This window comes from Rana temporaria, chromosome 4 (assembly GCF_905171775.1).
Source record: "Rana temporaria chromosome 4, aRanTem1.1, whole genome shotgun sequence".
Taxonomy (NCBI): domain Eukaryota; kingdom Metazoa; phylum Chordata; class Amphibia; order Anura; family Ranidae; genus Rana; species Rana temporaria.
The window spans coordinates 362,107,989-362,127,851 of NC_053492.1; the positions used below are offsets into that span (position 1 = coordinate 362,107,989).

Here is a 19,863-nt window from a genome sequence, read left to right on the forward strand (position 1 = left end):
CATTTTAAAATAAAATGAGTTGGAGCAATTTTAGGAATCCACACAAACTTAAATTTGTAATAATTTATTTCATATAGTGCAAAAATAAATATTGCACACGTAAATACAAACATGACATAAAAAGTAACACTTAAAAACATTTACAGTATTTACAGCACTGGATTGTTTTACAAAAAAATATATACAGTAAAAACTCAGAGGCGCAAACCTTAGAGTTTTTTTTTTGTTTTTATTATATTTCAGTAACTTAATGTGTTAAACTTGTAAACCGAACATTTAATAAAAATAAAAATGTATGCCTGGGACAGACATTAGAAACCAATAAAAGTATTTGTTAGAGCAGTAGCTTAACAGATGCTACAATATTTAGAAAAATAAGCCCAACTCCATATAGGGTGCTGCTAATTAAATTCTAGCCCCAATTTAAGATGCATAAAATCACAAGCAAAAAGGTCTGTGCACAAGCTCACAGGTAAAATTAAAGTGTAACTTTAAGTAAAACCTTTTTGTTTTGGATAGCAAGCAAAAGTGTTAGACCCTTTGCCATTTTTTTTTTTTTTAAATGCCGTGTCCCCATTGGGAAGACTCAACCCCATTAGTATGGTGGCCATTGTTGCCAAGAAAGAAAATTGGCAAGGGGATATTTTCTAATTGGGACAACTGTCCTAACTTCCCAAGTTAGGCAGATTTCATTTTTCCACACTGAGAGGTTTCCTCCAACTTCTTGTTGTGTCTGAGACAGCAAGTGAAGAATTTCTCCAATGGTACACAGATGGGGGTGGGGGCTAACCCTTCCCCACTTTATCCAAATTTCAGAAACATTTGGGCTAGTCATACAATTATGAAGACAATTTCTAAAAACTTTTCAAAATAATTTTCCCTATAAAATAAACTTTATAAAAGTCTTACCAATACTAAAAACCTTTTTAAATCTGCATTGTGCAGTACAGGCTAACAGCCAGCACTCTTGGCCCCAAATAGATCATTGCAAAGTAATAAAATAAACACATGGTTTGCTTTTTAGTGCTTGTACGATTCAAAGCCTTCTTAAGTTCTGTTTGCTTTTTTTACTTCCAGGTAGAGGTTGTGACAAGTATTTATGATTGTGTTTTACACCGCTCATACAGTCTTTGGAAAAGTGATATTCACAGTTGCAAAGTGTGCAAAAGTCCAACTGACAGCTTTCCCGGGTGCAGATTGCTCTGTGTAGGTAGGAATCAAGCTTGGCAGGAGAACCACAGTTTCTACAAACTTTAAGGCTTTTGTCATTATTGAGTGTTTTTCCAACCTGTTAAATTAAAATAAAGTGTCAATATAGGTCTAATGAATACACCACCATCTATACAAAACAAATAAGTCATATATGCCCATATGGGGACTAAAAAACTAGATAGATATTTTTCAGAAAATATACAGAAAATTTTAGTGGCACCCAGGATGTGTATAAAAAACGGCCAAATAAATGCTTCCATAACTATTTTTATATGGTCAGCATTATACATGCCATATATAAAATATGGATGTTAATTACCTCATACATTTACATGTGCAAATCACTTCAATCCATGCTCATTAATTAGGGCAGCTGCAGCAGTGGCTTTCACGTGTTTTTTTATCGTGCCAAAGAGGCAACAGACAGAAGTTGATATCAGAAATCTATAAATTCCTGTTCTGCAATCATGGGCTTCATGTACACAGCAGAGCTGCTTGAGTTTAGAAGCTTTTGGCATTTTTACCAAAGCCCCTAAACTCAATTTTATAAAACCCTAGGTTGTCCTTGTACACATAGGCTTTTAGCAGAGTTTAAGAGTTGCTGTGGTCCTGAACGCAGAAGAATCACGGTCAGGATAGGATCGCCGGCCATGGCAAATCACAAACCTGTCAAAATCTCAGCACGATTTTGCCACAGTAAATGACAGCCAAGTGTACATGAAGCCTTATCAGTTACATTGTTCCCAGATATTACAAAAAAAAAAAAAAAAAAAAACTACGCAGCTTAAACCGTTTCTCTTCCAGTCTCATCATGTGGCCCAGTATCCCATTACACTCCCTGGGACTGAAAAGTTGTATACCGACACTGGGATCACCATTGAGACATTTGTATATCATCTTCTCCTCAAGCATCTCTTCTCCAGGGAGAATACATTAAGCGCTTGTAGTCATGCCTCTCAATTGAGGTCCTCCAGTACCTATAGTAATGTAGTGGCCCTTCTCTAGACTCCCTCTAGCTCCAGCACATCCCTTCTGAGGATTGGTGACCAGATCTGGACAGAATACTCCAGATGCGGCCAAACCAGAGTTTTATAAAGTGGGAGAATTAGTATTCTCTGTAAAAGAGTAAATTCCCTTTTTAAATGCATGCTAATATTCTGCTAGCTTTGGTAGCTGCAGCTCGACAGTGCATGCTATTGCTTAGTATGTCTTTTACTAGGACCCCCCAGATCTTTCTCGATCCTGGAATCCCCTAGGGGTTTTCCCCCTAATGAGTAACTTGCATTTATATATTTTTAAACCCCCCCCCCCCCCCCCAGTGAATTGTCGTACATTTTCAATGTAAAAATAAATAAATAAAATAAAAAAAAAAAATTAATTTGCCATGTAGTAGCCCACTCAATATATTTAGGTCCTCTTGTCTCTTGTAAGGTTTCTATATCCTGCTGTTATTGACCCTGCATATTTTTGTATCGCCAGCAAACACAGATCAAGTTATTTATAAACAAATTAAACAGAGTTGGTCCCAGAACAGAGCCCTGGGGTACCCCACTAACCACTCTGAGTACACTTTATAGCCACCCTTTAGATGGGCCCCCATAGTCAGTATTCTATCCAGGTACATACCCTATGGTCCATGCCTACAGACCTCAGCTTGCGGATTAAGCGTTTGTGTGGGGACTGTATCAAATGCTTTTGCAGTGAATGTCACTTGTATAAGAAACCCTTTTTACTGAAAGAAACTGGTTCATTCAGCGTCTTTTTTGTGATTAGCCAAAGCTAATCACATGGTACAGATGGGCTTTGATTGCCCTGTCTACCATGTGATCACTGTGACCAATCACAGCTAGCAACACAATTGTATACAAATGGACAAGGAAGCCATCCATTGTTTACAACAGTCATGTGATCGGCTACAATTAGTGACACATGACACTGCCAGCGTGCTGGTACAGTGATCAGCCCCACTACATAGGAAAATAAAAATTTGCCCGAGTTTAAGTTGAACAGAGATTTTACATGAAATCATTTTTACTTGTACTCAGAATAGCAGCAGTGTATGAAATGCTACATGTTACAGTAAGCAAGAAGAAAAGGCAAACCAAAAGAAAGTTCATGCAAGTAAATTTATTCCCCCACCACACAGGCTTACCTCATTAAACTCAATGTGTCGACTATGTGGGGTTGAGGGTTTATTTTTGTTACACTTTTTCTTCGAAACACAACATGCAGCACTGGCTATTTTCTGAACAGAGGCAAGTGGTAACCGGAACAGAGAAGAATCACGTGTTGCAGTATGTTCAGCATGCCTTGCTTCTTTTTCCTGTTTGACACAAAATGAATGACTGAATATCAATTCTAATGTGAAACAAGACACTCACATTATTTGCCAACTCATCACTTCGACAGGCAGTTGCACTATGATGTCATCCCATACAATGCAAGACCAGTTCTGTATTGTAAATGCCAGAGAACCCACCAAGTGAAAACTACTGAAGGTTATACCTCTACAGTTAGACTTTATGAGTATTTAATCCCTGCAGTGGGATTGACTACCACTGTAAGGTGTTTTGTTTTTTTAATACCCAGGAATTTAGTTTAAACCAGAACTCCACCCAAAAGGCTCAATTCAGCTTTTCCCTGCCACATTTAACCTGTCATTTTTTGGGCGGGTGAGCAGGTACTCATTTCTCTTCCCTCCCCTTTGGCAGCCTTCAGGGACACAAGTCCCAGAAGACTATGGACCATTCACAAACTGTAGCACTGCTCCCACATGCGCAGTGGGCAGCCAGCCACCTGAAGCCAGAGGCAGCATAACCGACTGCCCACAGTTAGGATACCAGTGCCAGGAACCCAAAGGCTAGTGAAGAACTTGCCCAAGTTAGGACAGTGCTGGATCCCTGGACATGAAAGTTTCCTTTTATTAAAAGACATCAGCTACAGCCTTTGTAGCTGCCGATGTCCCCCCAGAGTGAACCTTCTTAAAAGAAGAAGTTTAGCCAAAGCTCAAATCACAGAACTGCAGTTCGTTCTGCACTCCTGTGATCCGTTTTCAGCAGACAGCGGGCTGAAGCCAGCTGCAATCCCAGAGTTGATCCAGGCTCAGAAAAGACAGTCAGCAGCTCTCTGCTCAGGAAACTGAGCAATCAGTGGTGTTTGATCACTCAGTGCACAGTCTTACAGCCAGCAGTGGACAAATGCGGCATCAACCTAGGCAAGTATGAATCATTCTGAATTAAAAAATAAAATAAAAATAATAATTTGCTTCCAAGTATGAAAGTGGAAAAACTTACACATATTTCTTTGTGGCACTTTTGATAAACGCTGTAAGCCCAGCTATCCCTCTGCACAATCTTCCTCCATGTTGAGCTCACACTGATAACACTAAAAGGCAAGAGCAATAAGGTTAGGGACCCATGATGACACAAATGCAAAATACCATGTTACATTTAAAACATCTATATGTGCCTTCAACATTATTATACAATCATCCTGAAGTACAATCGTGCTAAAATCACTAGCAGTAGAGAATGATTAAAGCAGTAGCAGTTACTCTCACACCAACACAAACTGATCAGACCCCGCAGTCACCTCTATGGAGCGGTGGATGTTCGCTGACACCCGCTGTCATTCGATCCAGCCTACAAAAATGATTGGTGGTCCTATTTTTTATCTGCCTGGCAAATCGGATGGAAGCAAAGGCCGTTTCGTTTCCATTCGATTTCCCCAAAAAGGAGTGTGGGACCATGTCCACCCTGCATAGTGAGCAGGGACCTGCCGTTCGCCTGCTCAGCAGAGCGATCCACCGATGAGCAAGGAGAACTCGCTATATAGGAGGCACCTGTGTGAAAGGGGCCTCAACATTGAAGCACTCTGTGATCAATCATAACTACATGCAACTTGTGCATCTCAAATCACAGAAAGCCCTTTGTTACATCTATGTTACAGCTCATTGATAAATTTCCAGCAAATTTAGAGTGATTTATCGATTAAAACATCTGTGTTCCGTCAGTTGTAACCAGAATGTACTTTGAAGTACCCCAAGAGCCTCAAAACATAAAATTTCACCAGACATTCTGGCAGAAAGCTAAACTCTGCCAAGGACCTAGGCAATAGGGCTGCCCCTTGCTGCAAAAGTATACAATAACACGACTAAGCAAACAGAATTACAAATCTTTTGGGTGGTAAAACAGTTCACGTGTCTGAATTGTAACCTATATTTGGCAGGCAAAAATCTGAAACACTGAAGTGAAACTACCAGGTTGCACACATAGCAATGCTGGACAGTTTGTAACATTCGGTCCAGTCCTAGTAATATTCTGGCCATTATTAGATTATCACTTACATTTCATGCAACTTCAAAATGAACAATGCTGTACACATTGGCATCTGTGGTAAAAAAAAAAAAATAAAAAAAAAAAAAGAAAGGGAGATAAACTCACTTTATTAAATCCATTGCACTGAGATGACTTAAAATATTGCAGAGGAGATGCTTGAAATCTCGTTTGAAAAGTTCACCAAGGATATCCATTCTTTCCAAACCCATTTTTTTGCCAATTAGCTTATCAAGACCATAGGCTTCCCTGGAGGCAACTTCTTCAATAGCATCCCAATCAAACCTATGACTTCCCTTGCTGCTTTTCTTCAAAGTAGAACACATTGCTTCCTCAAAACGCAACGCCGGCAACATGCTTTTTAAACATACTGATGCAGGTTTCTCACTCTGTGAGCCAAGTTGCTTTGGTGTCTCAAATGATGGAAGACGTGAGGTGCTAAATTCTTCATCTTCATCTTGGCTTTGAGAGTCATTGTGCAGTATTGAAGCGTAGCCACTGTCTTGTAAAGGACTACAATCTATATTGTTCACTTCAGCTGCTTCAAGTCTGCGTAACAGGTTCTCTTTGTTGTTGACTGGTCTGTCTTGTTTAAAGCTGTCCACCTTTGTTGGAGACAATTGGTCCATATTGGTTTCCAAGCAGTCCAGTTTTTGAGGAGATCCATATTCTTTACAAGGTGGTTGTTCATGCTTGGTTGGACTACAGTCATGCTTGGTTGGACTAGAGCCATGCTTGGATTTTGAAGGCGACAACTTTGTTGGGGTTTTAAGTCCACACTTCATATTTGTAGTTGTGTAAAACACTAGTAACAGCCTGTCAAAGTAAATTAAAACAGTTTAACATTGAGTAAATGCTACATGATAACAAATCCACACAATCAACATGGCTTCCTCAGATGTTAAACTACAAAGTGTAAAGACCAGTTCAAACTAGAACACACATTGCCATGCATTCCAATTCATTTTATATTTGTAAGCAGACACATATTTAGGTCAGTACTCACATACAGTATACTGCACATGAGTATAGCCAGTCACTTCCATAGGCAGCTGTACACCGCACCCAGATGGAATTTATGACAGGGTTTGACAAATTTGCTTGGAGTCAGCTAAAAAAGTTAGGCGCCAGAAAACGCGCCCCGTCACGCCAAGCTCATACGCAGAAGCGAACGCACTTGTGAGTAGCGCCTGCATATGTAAACGGTATTCAAACCACACATGTGAGGTATTGCCGCAATCAATAGAGTGAGAGCGATCATTCTAGCCCTCCCCTGTAACTCAAAAACATGCAACCTGTAGAATTTTTTAAACATCGCCTATGGAGATTTTAAAGGGTAAAAGTTTGTCGCCATTCCACGAGCGGACGCAATTTTGAAGCGTGACATGTTGGGTATCAATTTACTTGGTGTAACATTATCTTTCACAATAAAAAAAAAAAATTGAGCTGACTTTACAGGTGTCTATTTTTTATTTTAAAAAAGTGTATTTTTTCCCAAAAAAGTGCGCTTGTAAGGCCGCTGCGCAAATACGGTGTAACAGAAAGTATTGCAACGACCGCCATTTTATTCTCTAGGGTGTTAGAATAAAAAATATATAATGTTTGGGGGCTCCAATTAGACGGAAGGAGATGGCAGTGAAAAACACATTAGAATTGCTTTTACTTGATCACAGAAGGAAGCTTAGGCCTGCAGAAGGCCGTGGCCTCAAAAACCGGCCAGTGGGGGCGCACAGAGACACAGGATCCTGTGTCTCCGTGCCCCCGCCGGTCGGTAATTAAGGCCGCGGCTTTGCGGCCTTCGCTTCCTCGGGCGCCAGGTCACTATTTCTTGTCACAATTGCGACCGGGCGCCCAGATTTTGTCGAGCACCGATTTATGCTATATTGAAACATGAGCCATAAGACATTTGAGGGTCGGTTTACACCATATTGTCATACGTGGCCTCAAACACTCCATTTAACCACTTCAGCCCCAGACCATTTTGCTGGTCAATGACCAGGCCACTTTTTGTGATTTGGCACTGCGTCATTTTAAATGACAATTGCACAGTCGTGCGGACGTGGCTTTTAGTGGTATTTGATCACCTCTGCAGTTTTTATTTTTTGCGCTATAAACAAAAATAGAGCGACAATTTTGAAAAAAAAAATCTAATTTTTTACTTTTTGCTGTAATATCCCCCAAAAATATATAAAAACATTTTTTTTCCTCAGTTTAGACCAGGGATATGCAATTAGCGAACCTCCAGATGTTGCAAAACTACAAATCCCATCATGCCTCTGGGTGTCATGCTCGTGGCTGTCAGAGCCTTGCTATGCCTCATGGGATTTGTAGTTCAACAGCTGGAGGTCCGCTAATTGCATATCCCCGGTTTAGACCATTACGTATTCTACATATTTTTCTTAAAAACAACAAAAAAAAAAACGCAATAGGCGTTTGATTGGTTTGCGCAAAAGTTATACCGTCTACAAAATCGGGGGTAGTTTTATGGCATTTTTATTAATATTTATTTTTTTACTAGTAATGGTGGTGATCAACGATTTTTATCGGTACTGCGACATTATGGCGGACACTTTGGTCACTTTTGAAACATTTTTGGGACCATTGGCATTTTTATAGCGATCAGTGCTATAAAAATGCATTGAATACTGTAAAAATTTCACTGGCAGGGAAGGGGTTAACACTAGGGGGCGAGGAAGGGGTTAATTATGTTCCCTAGGTGTGTTCCAACTGAAGGGGGGGGGGGGGGGGGGGTCTGACTAAGGAAATACATTGTATGAAAATGCGATCAGTCATTTCTCCCCCCCCCACAGGACCGGGAGCTGTGTGTTTACACACACACACACACACACACACACACACACACAGCTCCCGGTTCACGCTTTGTAACGAGTGATCGCGCCCGCCAGGCACGTGTGCGGCACCAGGAGGCGTGTGCCCCTAGTGGCTGAAATGCGAAATGACGTAACATTACGTGATTTCACGCAGTCGAGCCGACCTGCCACCGTAAAACTGCGGCAGCTGGTCGGCTAGTGGTTAAAGAGTATCCTTGCACAATTTGATGTTGCCTCCTTTTCACCCCTCCACTGTACAAATAGGGTGCATGTGTGTGCATGATGTCATCCGGAATCACGGCAACTCTTCTAGTGGACCTCCTGTTGACTTGCCGCTAGGCACCCCTGAATGACACACCAAGGCCTCCTTGGAAGTGCAATATACATACCCTAGGAGGAACAACAGGCACAGCACATACCATTCGCCAAAGGCAGGCGTCTCCAAACTTTTGAAACAAAGGCCCAGTTTAATGTTCCTCAGACTGTAGGGGACCAGACTGACCAGTGGGAGTAGAAAATGGTGTCAGTGGGAGGAAAGGGCACCCACGTCACTGGGAGCGAGGAACGGCCCTGGCATCAGTGGGAGGGCAAAATGGTGTCCCATAATTGGTGTCATTGTGAGGAGGGGGGGGACGCGCGCCATTGTGAGGAAGGGGGGGGACGCGCGCCATTGTGAGGAAGGGGGGGGACGCGCGCCATTGTGAGGAAGGGGGGGGACGCGCGCCATTGTGAGGAAGGGGGGGACGCGCGCCATTGTGAGGAAGGGGGGGGACGCGCGCCATTGTGAGGAAGGGGGGGGACGCGCGCCATTGTGAGGAAGGGGGGGGACGCGCGCCATTGTGAGGAAGGGGGGGGGACGCGCGCCATTGTGAGGAAGGGGGGGGACGCGCGCCATTGTGAGGAAGGGGGGGGACGCGCGCCATTGTGAGGAAGGGGGGGGACGCGCGCCATTGTGAGGAAGGGGGGGGACGCGCGCCATTGTGAGGAGGGGGGGACGCGCGCCATTGTGAGGGGGGGGGGGACGCGCGCCATTGTGAGGAGGGGGGGGACGCGCGCCATTGTGAGGAGGGGGGGACGCGCGCCATTGTGAGGAGGGGGGGGACGCGCGCCATTGTGAGGAAGGGGGGACGCGCGCCATTGTGAGGAAGGGGGGACGCGCGCCATTGTGAGGAAGGGGGGACGCGCGCCATTGTGAGGAAGGGGGGACGCGCGCCATTGTGAGGAAGGGGGGACGCGCGCCATTGTGAGGAAGGGGGGACGCGCGCCATTGTGAGGAAGGGGGGACGCGCGCCATTGTGAGGAAGGGGGGACGCGCGCCATTGTGAGGAAGGGGGGACGCGCGCCATTGTGAGGAAGGGGGGACGCGCGCCGTTGTGAGGAAGGGGGGACGCGCGCCGTTGTGAGGAAGGGGGGACGCGCGCCATTGTGAGGAAGGGGGGACGCGCGCCATTGTGAGGAAGGGGGGACGCGCGCCATTGTGAGGAAGGGGGGACGCGCGCCATTGTGAGGAAGGGGGGACGCGCGCCATTGTGAGGAAGGGGGGACGCGCGCCATTGTGAGGAAGGGGGGACGCGCGCCATTGTGAGGAAGGGGGGACGCGCGCCATTGTGAGGAAGGGGGGACGCGCGCCATTGTGAGGAATTGGTGGCAGTGGGAGGAATGGTGCCCCATAATTGGCGTCATTGGGAGAAAGGGGGCCATGCGTCATTGGGAGGAATTGGTGGCAGTGGGGGGCATGGTGCCCCATAATTGGCGTCATTGGAATAAAGGGGGGGCCACGCGCCATTGGGAGGAAGGGGGGCCACGCGCCATTGGGAGGAATTGGTGGCAATGGGAGGCATGGTGCCCCATAATTGGCGTCATTGGGAGAAAGGGGGCCATGCGTCATTGGGAGGAAGGGGGCCCCGAGGGCCAGATAAAGGCAAGCAAAGGGCCACATCTTGCCTGTGAGACGCAGTATGTAGACCACTCGCCTAGGTGAATAACCTGCATTGAAGTCAGAAACCCCCCCCAAAAAAGTTCTGCTTTAATATGAAGGGTCCGACACACACACACACACACACACACCTTTGTATTGCAGTACATCGCACAGGGCGTAATGCACTGCGACAAGTACGCGTTTTGGAGGTGAAGGTTACCTCAGGACAATGCATAGACTGTGAATTTATAGCACAGCCATTTTGTTCATAAACACAGATACTTTGTATCAGGAATCCTCAGCACTAACCATAGTGACTGGCCTTTCTCTGTACAATGGTCACCACAGGACAGAATTCAGAACAAGGACTGAGGGAAGACTCCATTTGTCCCAAGTCTTATCAGAGAAATGTGATTCTAGGAATGTACATAGAAGGGTCAGCTTGTTATCAGGACATGGCAGACTCCCATCCCCCACCTCCCTCTCCCCGCCTAAATTCTCTCCTTATACACAAGGATACAGAACTATAGAAATACACACACATGTGAAGTGTGCCCGATATTTGTGAGGTGTGGAGAGCCCCAGTACACCCGCACACTGGAGCCCCCCCCCTCCCCCAGCACAAGATGGAGGGAAGGTTTTGGCGGGTGGGGGACACTTGTTCCATACTGACAATACGAGGTGGATTATAGAGGATGGATGGAGGTGGTGGGGGTGATAGATCGGGGGGGGGGATAGAAGTGATCAGTGATATGATCAGATGAGGGAGAAGTCTTTGTGATCATAGAGAATAGCGGGAGCCCGGATGTCACTTTCCCTCCTTCTCTATGAAGACACATCAGAAAACCTCCGAATAATCCTCATTAGGGGAGACTACGGGATTGCAATCATTCTGCACACAAAAAAAATAAAATAAATTACTTACAAGACTCCAGACCGTCCACTCCGGCTCGGATTAAATCCCAGATCGCACGCTGATTGGACGTTGCCCCTTTCATATAAAATTGATATCACTGTTTAAGCCGGGCGGCTGTAATAAAATATAAAAACAAAATATCTATAGGCGATTGGTCAAAGTTCAGCCCTAACCGCGCACTCCTAAGAAGCCCGTCTACTATCCACACTGCCTGCCTGTGTGCCTGTGTCATATAAAAGGCGCCAGCTGCTCAGACGATTTAAAAACCCTTTGAATTTCGTGCCTAAAAACTTCCAGCCAATCGTAGCTGAGTTCCGCTTTGTCACTGGCCAATGAGGGGAAGGTTGGCGCCTTAGAGTTTTCGATGCTCATTGGTTGATAGCGTATTCTCAGGTCCTTGAGGGCTCTAAGCCACGTCCCTGCTTCATTGTGCTAGAAGCGCCATGTTGTTTACTGGCAAAAGCTTCCTTTAGCTGTTCTGAGAGAAATATGATGGCAGCTGATTCTGTACAGAGAAGTTGCAGGGATATCATGCTTCTTGATAAAAAATAAAACGCGACATATGCAATCCAGTGTTGCATTAGTATTAATACAGCAGTGTTCCTGAGTCCCCTCCTCAACATGATTTTATAACCTATTGAGACTTTCAGGAGATGCATTTTTTTTTCACTTCAGTGACAACACTATTTAGCTGTGAAATTTGGAATCAGCGTTGCCACAAAGTGGAATAGGGTAGTTGTAAATGGACTTCGAAGTGGTTCTTCAGTCAGTTCTGCAAATATTAAAGGGGTGGTTCCCCTAAAAATAAACTTTTAACATTGCATTTCCTACATTAATGACAATTAGAATTGGCTGGCTTTATTTAAAAAAAAAAAACGTCCGTAAGTATCGTTTGCTGTAGGCGTTCTCACCGCCACTTCCGGGTACGATGGTGGGGCTGGGCGTTCCTAATTGATGGACAGGCATCAGACCGACGCATACATCGCGTCACGAGATGCGGCTCTATACGGCGCATGCGCACCGACGTTCGGCATCTCGTGACGCGATGTATGTGTCGGTCAGATGCCTGTCCATCAATTAGGAACGCCCAGCCCCACCATCGTACCCGGAAGTGGCGGTGAGAACGCCTACAGCAAATGGTACTTACGAACGTTTTTTTTTAATAAAACCAGCCGATTCTAATTGTCATTAATGTAGGAAATGCAATGTTAAAAGTTTATTTTTAGGGGAACCACCCCTTTAAAATCCCTTTCACACTCACAGCGCCCGAACTTGGGCGGTAAAGCGCCGCTATTTTTAGCTTTAGTTTTAGCGGCGCTTTTCGGCCACTAGCGGGGTGCTTTTAACCCCCACTAGCAGCCGAAAAAGGGTTAAAAGCACTGCTACAGCATCACGTTCCATTGATTTCAATGGGCAGGGGCACTTTAGGAGCGAATCAAAGAAGCTGCTTGCACAACTTTTTTGACATCCTGCCAGCGCACCCGTCCATTGTGAAAGCCCTCAGGGTCTCACATTAGAGTGACAGGAGAGGCGCTTTTTTTAGTGCTAGTAAAGCGCCTCAGTGTGAAAGGGGTCTAAGACTGGCTTCACATATGTGCGGCTGCGGTTTGCAGTCCAGGGTCTGGTGCGTTCCTGTTTACCGATGCAGGTGCAAATTTTTGGCTGAATTCACACCTGAACCAGACCGAAAAACGCACAGGACCCTTTTTTTTTCTTCTTTAAACCACACCCCGGCCACCCCCGACATGTGTGAACCGGCTCCATTGAGAGTCTGTCACATTCACGTCATGTGAATTGGAAGGAGTATAAAACGCATCCAATTTGCATATATGTGAACTCAGCTTCTACAAAAACTGTAGCTGCTGACTTTTAGGCCGGGTTGGCTGGGTCCACTGCACCATTTTTGGCTGAATTCGGACCTGAAATGGACCAAAAGACGCACAGGAGCCGCAGCGTAGACATGCGAACCGGCTCCATAGAGAGCTGATCAAAATCTCCTGCTATTGCGCATAGGATGAGGGGAATCCACATCTAACTCGCAATAGTGTGAACCCAGCCTCAAGAAACAGACCCTCGCCTGTCCAGGAACCCAGCGATGTCCTCACCCAGGCTGGTGCCTCACTGGTTCTCAAGTCCTCATAACCAGCATGTGAACTGTGGGAAGCTGGCTGTGACACTTTGTGGCTTCACAACCAGCTGCCCACTGCGCATGCACGACTGCATTTTGTGAATGATCCCGCAGCCTTCCAGTACCTGTGATGCGTCCCAGTAGATTGGAGGTAGGGGATGGAGAACTGTTAGTTTTGGCGATCCTAGGTATCTGCTCCTGTTCTGTGCGCAGGCCGCATTTGTTGTTGTGCCTGCATCTGCCATGAGCTGCACGCAAGCTGCAGCCAATAGAGGTGGATATTGATACAACAGATGCACATTCCCAGCTGCATGGAAACATTTCACATGGATCCCAACTGCAAGCAGTGTGCGTTTGGATCCATGCACCAGCTCTCAAATTTTGACATACGGCTGTGCCTGTGGAGTTTCTGCATCTACCGCTTTTGGCTGCTTGCGTGCAGCTCGGGGCAGATGCAAGCACAATAACAAATACGGTCAGCGCACAGAATGGGTGTCACTGCCCATCTACATAAAGCCTAAAGCTCAATGTTTTTTTTGTTTTTTTTTATAGCAATTTTTACTACATTCATTAACCACTTCAGCCCCAGACCATTTTGCTGGTCAATGACCGGGCCACTTTTTGCAATTCGGCACTGCGTCGCTTTAACTGACAATTGCGCTGTCGTGCGACGTGATTCCTAAACAAAATTGGCGTCCTTTTTTGCCACAAATAGAGCTTTCTTTTGGTGGTATTTGATCACATCTGCGGTTTTTATTTTTTGCGCTATAAATTTTGAAAAAAAATGAATGTTTTTTACTTTTTGCTATAATAAATATCCCCCAAAAATATATAAAAAAAACTTTTTTTTTCCTCAGTTTAGGCCGATACGTATTCTTCTACATATTTTTTGTAAAAAATTAATAAAAAAAAAAAATAGCAATAAGCGTTGATTGGTTTGCGCAAAAATTATAGCGTCTACAAAATAGGGGATACGTTTATGGCATTTTTATTAATACATTTTTTTTTTACTAGTAATGGCGGCGATCTGCGATTTTTATCGGTACTGCGACCTCATGGCGGTCACATCGGGCACCTTTGACACATTTTTGGGACCATTGGCATTTTTATAGCAATCAGTGCTATAAAAATGCATTGATTACTGTAAAAATTTCACTGGCAGGGAAGGGGTTAACACTAGGGGGCGATCAAGGGGTTAATTATGTTCCCTCATTGTGTTCTAACTGAAGGGGGGGTGGGACCAACTAGGTGAAATGACAGATCGCTGTTCATACATTGTATGAACAGTCGATCAGTAATTTCTCCCCCTGAAAGAACCGGGAGTTGTGTGTTTACACACACAGCTCCCGGTTCTCGCTCTGTCACGAGCGATCGTGGGTGCCCGGCGGTGATCGCGCCCGCCGGGCACTTGCATCGGCACCAGGGGCGAGCACGATATATTACGTGATTTTGAGCACCCGAGCCGACCTGCCGCCGTAAAACTACGGTGGGCGGTCGGCAAGCGGTTAACTGCTTGCCAGCGGCAGAATGTTTATCCAGCGCAAATCGCCGTAGCTGTACGGCAGGCACTTTAAGAAGTATAGGTAGTATAGTACAATAGCCGTGTGACGTAGGCCCATGCGCGATAGACGTCAGCGGGAGAACAGACAGATCTCCGCTCTGTCAAGGGTGAGGAGAGCGATCTGTTGTTCCTACTGCTTAGAAACAACAATCAGTCTCCTCCCCCAGGCAGTCCCCTCCCCCCAAAGTTAGAATCACTCCCTAGGATACACATTTAACCCCTTGATCGCCCCCCCCAGTGCTAACCCTTTCCCTGCCAGTGACATTTATACAGTAATCAATGGCCATTTATAGCTCTGATTGCTGTATAAATGTCAATGGTCCCAAAATAGTGTGAAAAAAGTGTCCCATCTGTCCGTCTCAATGTCGCAGTCCAAATATATATAAAAAAAAAAAAAAAGATTGCCGCCATTACAGGTAAAACAAAAATAAATACATTTATGTTTGTAGACACTATAACTTTTGCGCAAACCAGTCAATATAAGCTTATTGTGATTTATCAAAAATATTTAGAAGAATACATATTGACATTTTTTTTTATTATTATTATATATTTTTGGGGGATATTTATTATAGCAAAAAGTAAAAAATAAAGCTTTTTTTCTAAATTGTCACAATTTTTTTGATTATAGCGCAAAAAATAAAGAACGCTGAGGTGATCAAATAGCACCAAAAAAAAGCTTGATTTGTGGGAAAAAAAAGGACATACATTTTGTTTGGGTACAGCATCGCACGACCGCGCAATTGTCAGTTAAAGCGACGCAGTGCCGTATCACAAATAAAAATAAAAATGGCTGGTCAGGAAGGGGGTAAATTCTTCCGGGGCTGAAGTGGTAAAAGGATGACCTTCAGTAACATGTTACACCCATATTCAGGGTGTAACATGTTACAAACAGACCGACCCCCGCACCTCCCTTATTTGACAGCTAGCCCCCCCTTCCACCAAAAACAATATAAAAAACAAAATAACAAAAAACATGGCTCCATCCACAATGTCCTGTGAATGGAAAACTACAAGGTCTGGGAGCCTTTAAGGCTATTGGATTGTAGTTTTCCATGAACTATCGCAGCGCTGTGGAGCACCCTGGTAGTTCGTCCTCTCTTCCTGTCAGATTGTATCTGCTTGCCCATACAGGATTTAAGTTCACATAGATACACTGGCAGATCTGCTGAAGACATGCATGACACCAGCAATCTGCTGATCGCTAATGCAATTCTTTACAGGCTCCAAAAAAAAAAATGCATTTTTTTTTACCTGCACAGGTGGAAGGAAAGAAAATCACTTGATTCCCCCCCCCCCCCCCCCCCCATCAACATAGTGTTGATGATGGAATGCCTCCCACAGTGCTTTTGTGTTCTGCCAGCAGGTGGGCATGGGTAGCCTTCTGAGCTGGCAGAACACAAGGATTACTGCTAGAGACTAAAGTCGTTGGATGTTAACCCATGTTTAAAAAAGAAAAAAAAAAAAATCTATCTAATTATATATATATATATAAATAATCAGATGTGCTGGTAGTACCCAAGTCGATCGAATGATGGACTTGGGCACAATCAGCCTGCCCATACACAGATCAAAGTTTGACCAGTCCCTGCTGAACCAACCTGAATTTCGATCCATGTATTATCAGCTTTACGGTTCACATTTAGGCCCCTTGGACACAGGGCATTAAACTGCTCTGTGTGCAAACCTGACATTTCGGTGCGCCCAGAAACACTGGTAGTGTTTCCAGGCCCGCTGCCTGTCAGAGTCTATAGCAGGCGGACATATACTGGTGTAGGACAAGGCTGAATGCTGTACTGAATGGTACTCACATTTAGGGCTCTATGGGGCAGATCCACAAAGCGAGTACGCCGGCGTATCTACTGATACGCAGGCATACTTTCAAATTTCCCGCGTCGTATCTTTGTTTTGAATCCTCAAAACAAGATACAACGCGTCGAGTATGCAAATTAGCTATTTCCGACGATCCACGAACGTACGAGCGGCCGTCGCATTCTTTTACATCGTCTCTAGTCGGCTTTTTTCGGTGTATAGTTAAAGCTGCTGTTTGGTGGCGTACTCAATGTTAAGTATGGCCGTCGTTCCCGCGTATCATTTAAAAAAAAATAGGATTTTTTGTACTCACCGTAAAATCCTTTTCTCTGAAGTCCATGGACGGACACAGCTCCTTAAATCTTGACAAGTGGGTTATGTTCCCTGTTTACAGGAGAGGACTAGGCAGAAACATGTTAAATAGTTAAATACATGTTACATTAACAGAGTTGAACAGCCCCGCCCAGGGGGCGGTCCCTCCAGACATAACCCTCCTCACTGCAGCTTGCAGCCTCAGTTCGTAACAAGCAGTACAAACCTAAAAAGGAGGGGTGGGAGCTGTGTCCGTCCATGGACTTCAGAGAAAAGGATTTTACGGTGAGTACAAAAAATCCTATTTTCTCTTATCGTCCATGGACGGACACAGCTCCTTAAATCTTGACAAGTGGGACGTCCCCAAGCAGTGTCAAAAAACGAGGGGTGGGAAATATATCAGTAAAAACAATTTTAACTTCACCCCAAAACAAGCAGAGCTCCTCAACGGAGGAGGTGCAACTTTAAACAGCCGCCGGCAAAAACTAGCGGCTGAAAAAAACATCATAAGATGCACTCACAGCAACCATGTAAATTCTGGAAAAAGCGTGAACGGACGAGCAAATCGCCGCCTCGCACACCTGTGAGACCGACGCATGATGTCGGGAAAAAAAAAAAACCCAGGAAGCACCAATTGCCCTGGTCGAAAGTGCCGTGACCGGAAAGGGGGGCCCGCCCTTAGGAGCATAGGCCTGTATGACGGCCTGCCCGATCCACCGAGAAATGGTGGTCGACGAGACCGCCAGGCCCTTTTGTGGACCAGACACCGACACAAAAGAGAGTCAGAAGCTCCGAAATGGAGCCGTAGTAGGCTGGTATACCCGCAAAGCGCGTACCACGCCTAAAGTATGAAAGGCCGAAACCTCCTTCGGAAGAAGGGAAGGTCGCGGGCGCACCATCACCTAATCCTTATGGGGGATCAAGCATGGCGGCTTGCAAGACAAGACCGCCAACTCAGAAACCCCTCTAACAGAGGTAAAGGCCACTAAAGGGGCCACCTTCTGAGATAGTGTCAAGAGAAAATCTCTCTGATGTTTCCAAAAGGAAGGTTCCTGAAGAACCGAGAGCACCAGAAACAAAACGCATGGGGGAAGAGATGGGCCAAGAGGGGAAAGTATATGACAAACCCCTTGCACACAAAAAAAGGGGACCCACCAGGGAACGGGCCGCAAAAAGGCCACTAAAAGAACACAGCCAAGGCTGAAATCTGCCCCCAAACGGTGCTTTAAGCAATTTTTAGATCCAATCCAAGCTTTAAAAACAGCAGGACCCTGGACATTGAAAGTACGCCCGTGGACGTCACTCCATCCCTTCGCACCAAGAGAGGTGCGACGGTAGATCCTCCGGAAGAAGACTACGGTGCCCTGTTGAGATGACCGAGTCAGACAGACCCTGGTCACCTAAAGTCTGGCTTCCAATAACCATGTTAAGCAAGTCAGTGACTGTACAACAGGAGGAAGTATGGGACCTTGAGACAGGAACCTCCTGCCCTGGCAATCGCCAGGGTGCCTCCGCTACCAGGCGCCCGATATCAGCGTACCAAGGACGCCGAGATTAATCTGGAGCGATTAGAATCATCGGGATCTCCTCAGCATCCACTCTGTGGAGACATATAGTGTGTATTATAATATGCACACCTGTCCATACAAATAGACAAAAGCTCCTAGAGCCCTATTCAGGGCCTCTCACCCACTTGCTGCGCTGACCAGGGGTAACCAGGGGACTCCCTCAGGAGGAGACTGCCCAGTGCTGTCTGTGAGAGGAAAAGAACCGTGAGGTAACTTTTGCAGGGACCTGTGTTTAAACAGAAAAAGCCTCATAGGGCTGTTTTATTTAAGGATAAGACACAGATACAGCATAAAAAGCAAAACCGTTACAGGTGTCACCAATCAGTCAGCGTCTGCTGAAGTATAATCATAAACATCTGTGCTCATCACAGGGCTTTTTACCTCACAGGAAAGCCCAATACAAAAAAGAAAAAGCACAGGCCAGATAACACAGTCCCCTCAGGAAGGCCCCCTCCCCCCTGACAGCGGCAATGTTAGCAATGCAGCAAGGGAAAGGAGCAGGGAAGTAAGGGGAAGGGACCCCCGAACCCCAGGAATGCCCAGCTGTACCAACCCACCGAAGCAGGAGGGACTGTACTTACCCGTCCAAGCGAGGACTCGCTGACGCATTCCTGACAGAACTACAACCGAAATGGAGGTAGCTGTCGGCCCGGTCCACTGTGAGTGAGACAACACCACAGCCCAGTCATATGTGGACCTCGGAGCAAAGCTCACCGGCCACCCCAGGAGTCATGGGGTATGGCGTGGCAGACCAAGCCTCTTTGCAAAGGTGTGCCCACGCTTGCTGGTCGGACTGAGTAGACTACAAGGATCTATAATATCCAGCCTGTCTCTCAGCCAACAGTTGAAAGAAGATTCTTCAAGAAAAAGTAAAGTAAAATAAAATAAAACTTCTCCTCAGGGCGCTGGGCCCAAAGGGAGCCATACGTCCTTCTCCTTTGCTAGGCAGAACGAAACTGAGGCTGCAAGCTGCAGTGAGGAGGGTTATGTCTGGAGGGACCGCCCCCTGGGCGGGGCTGTTCAACTCTGTTAATGTAACATGTATTTAACTATTTAACATGTTTCTGCCTAGTCCTCTCCTGTAAACAGGGAACATAACCCACTTGTCAAGATTTAAGGAGCTGTGTCCGTCCATGGACGATAAGAGAAAAATATTTTGTTTGCATAAGTCGTCCGTGAATCGGGCCGGACGTAATTTACGTCCACGTCAAAACAATGACGTCCTTGCAACGTCATTTAGCGCAATGCACAGCGGGAAATTTAGGGACGGC

General features: G+C 45.6%; 1 protein-coding gene across 1 annotated transcript; it reads right to left on the reverse strand.

Moving 5' to 3' along the window:
* Positions 1-215: 215 nt before the first annotated feature.
* FBXO5 (F-box protein 5) lies at positions 216-11,462 on the reverse strand. The gene is made up of 5 exons (XM_040350888.1): positions 11,221-11,462; positions 5,655-6,362; positions 4,506-4,596; positions 3,365-3,535; positions 216-1,288 (listed from the first exon to the last, which is right to left on the reverse strand). Exons 2-5 carry the CDS (start codon positions 6,329-6,331, stop codon positions 1,037-1,039), a joined length of 1,191 nt encoding a protein of 396 aa, XP_040206822.1. The 5' UTR covers positions 6,332-6,362; positions 11,221-11,462; the 3' UTR covers positions 216-1,036.
* Positions 11,463-19,863: the final 8,401 nt, after the last annotated feature.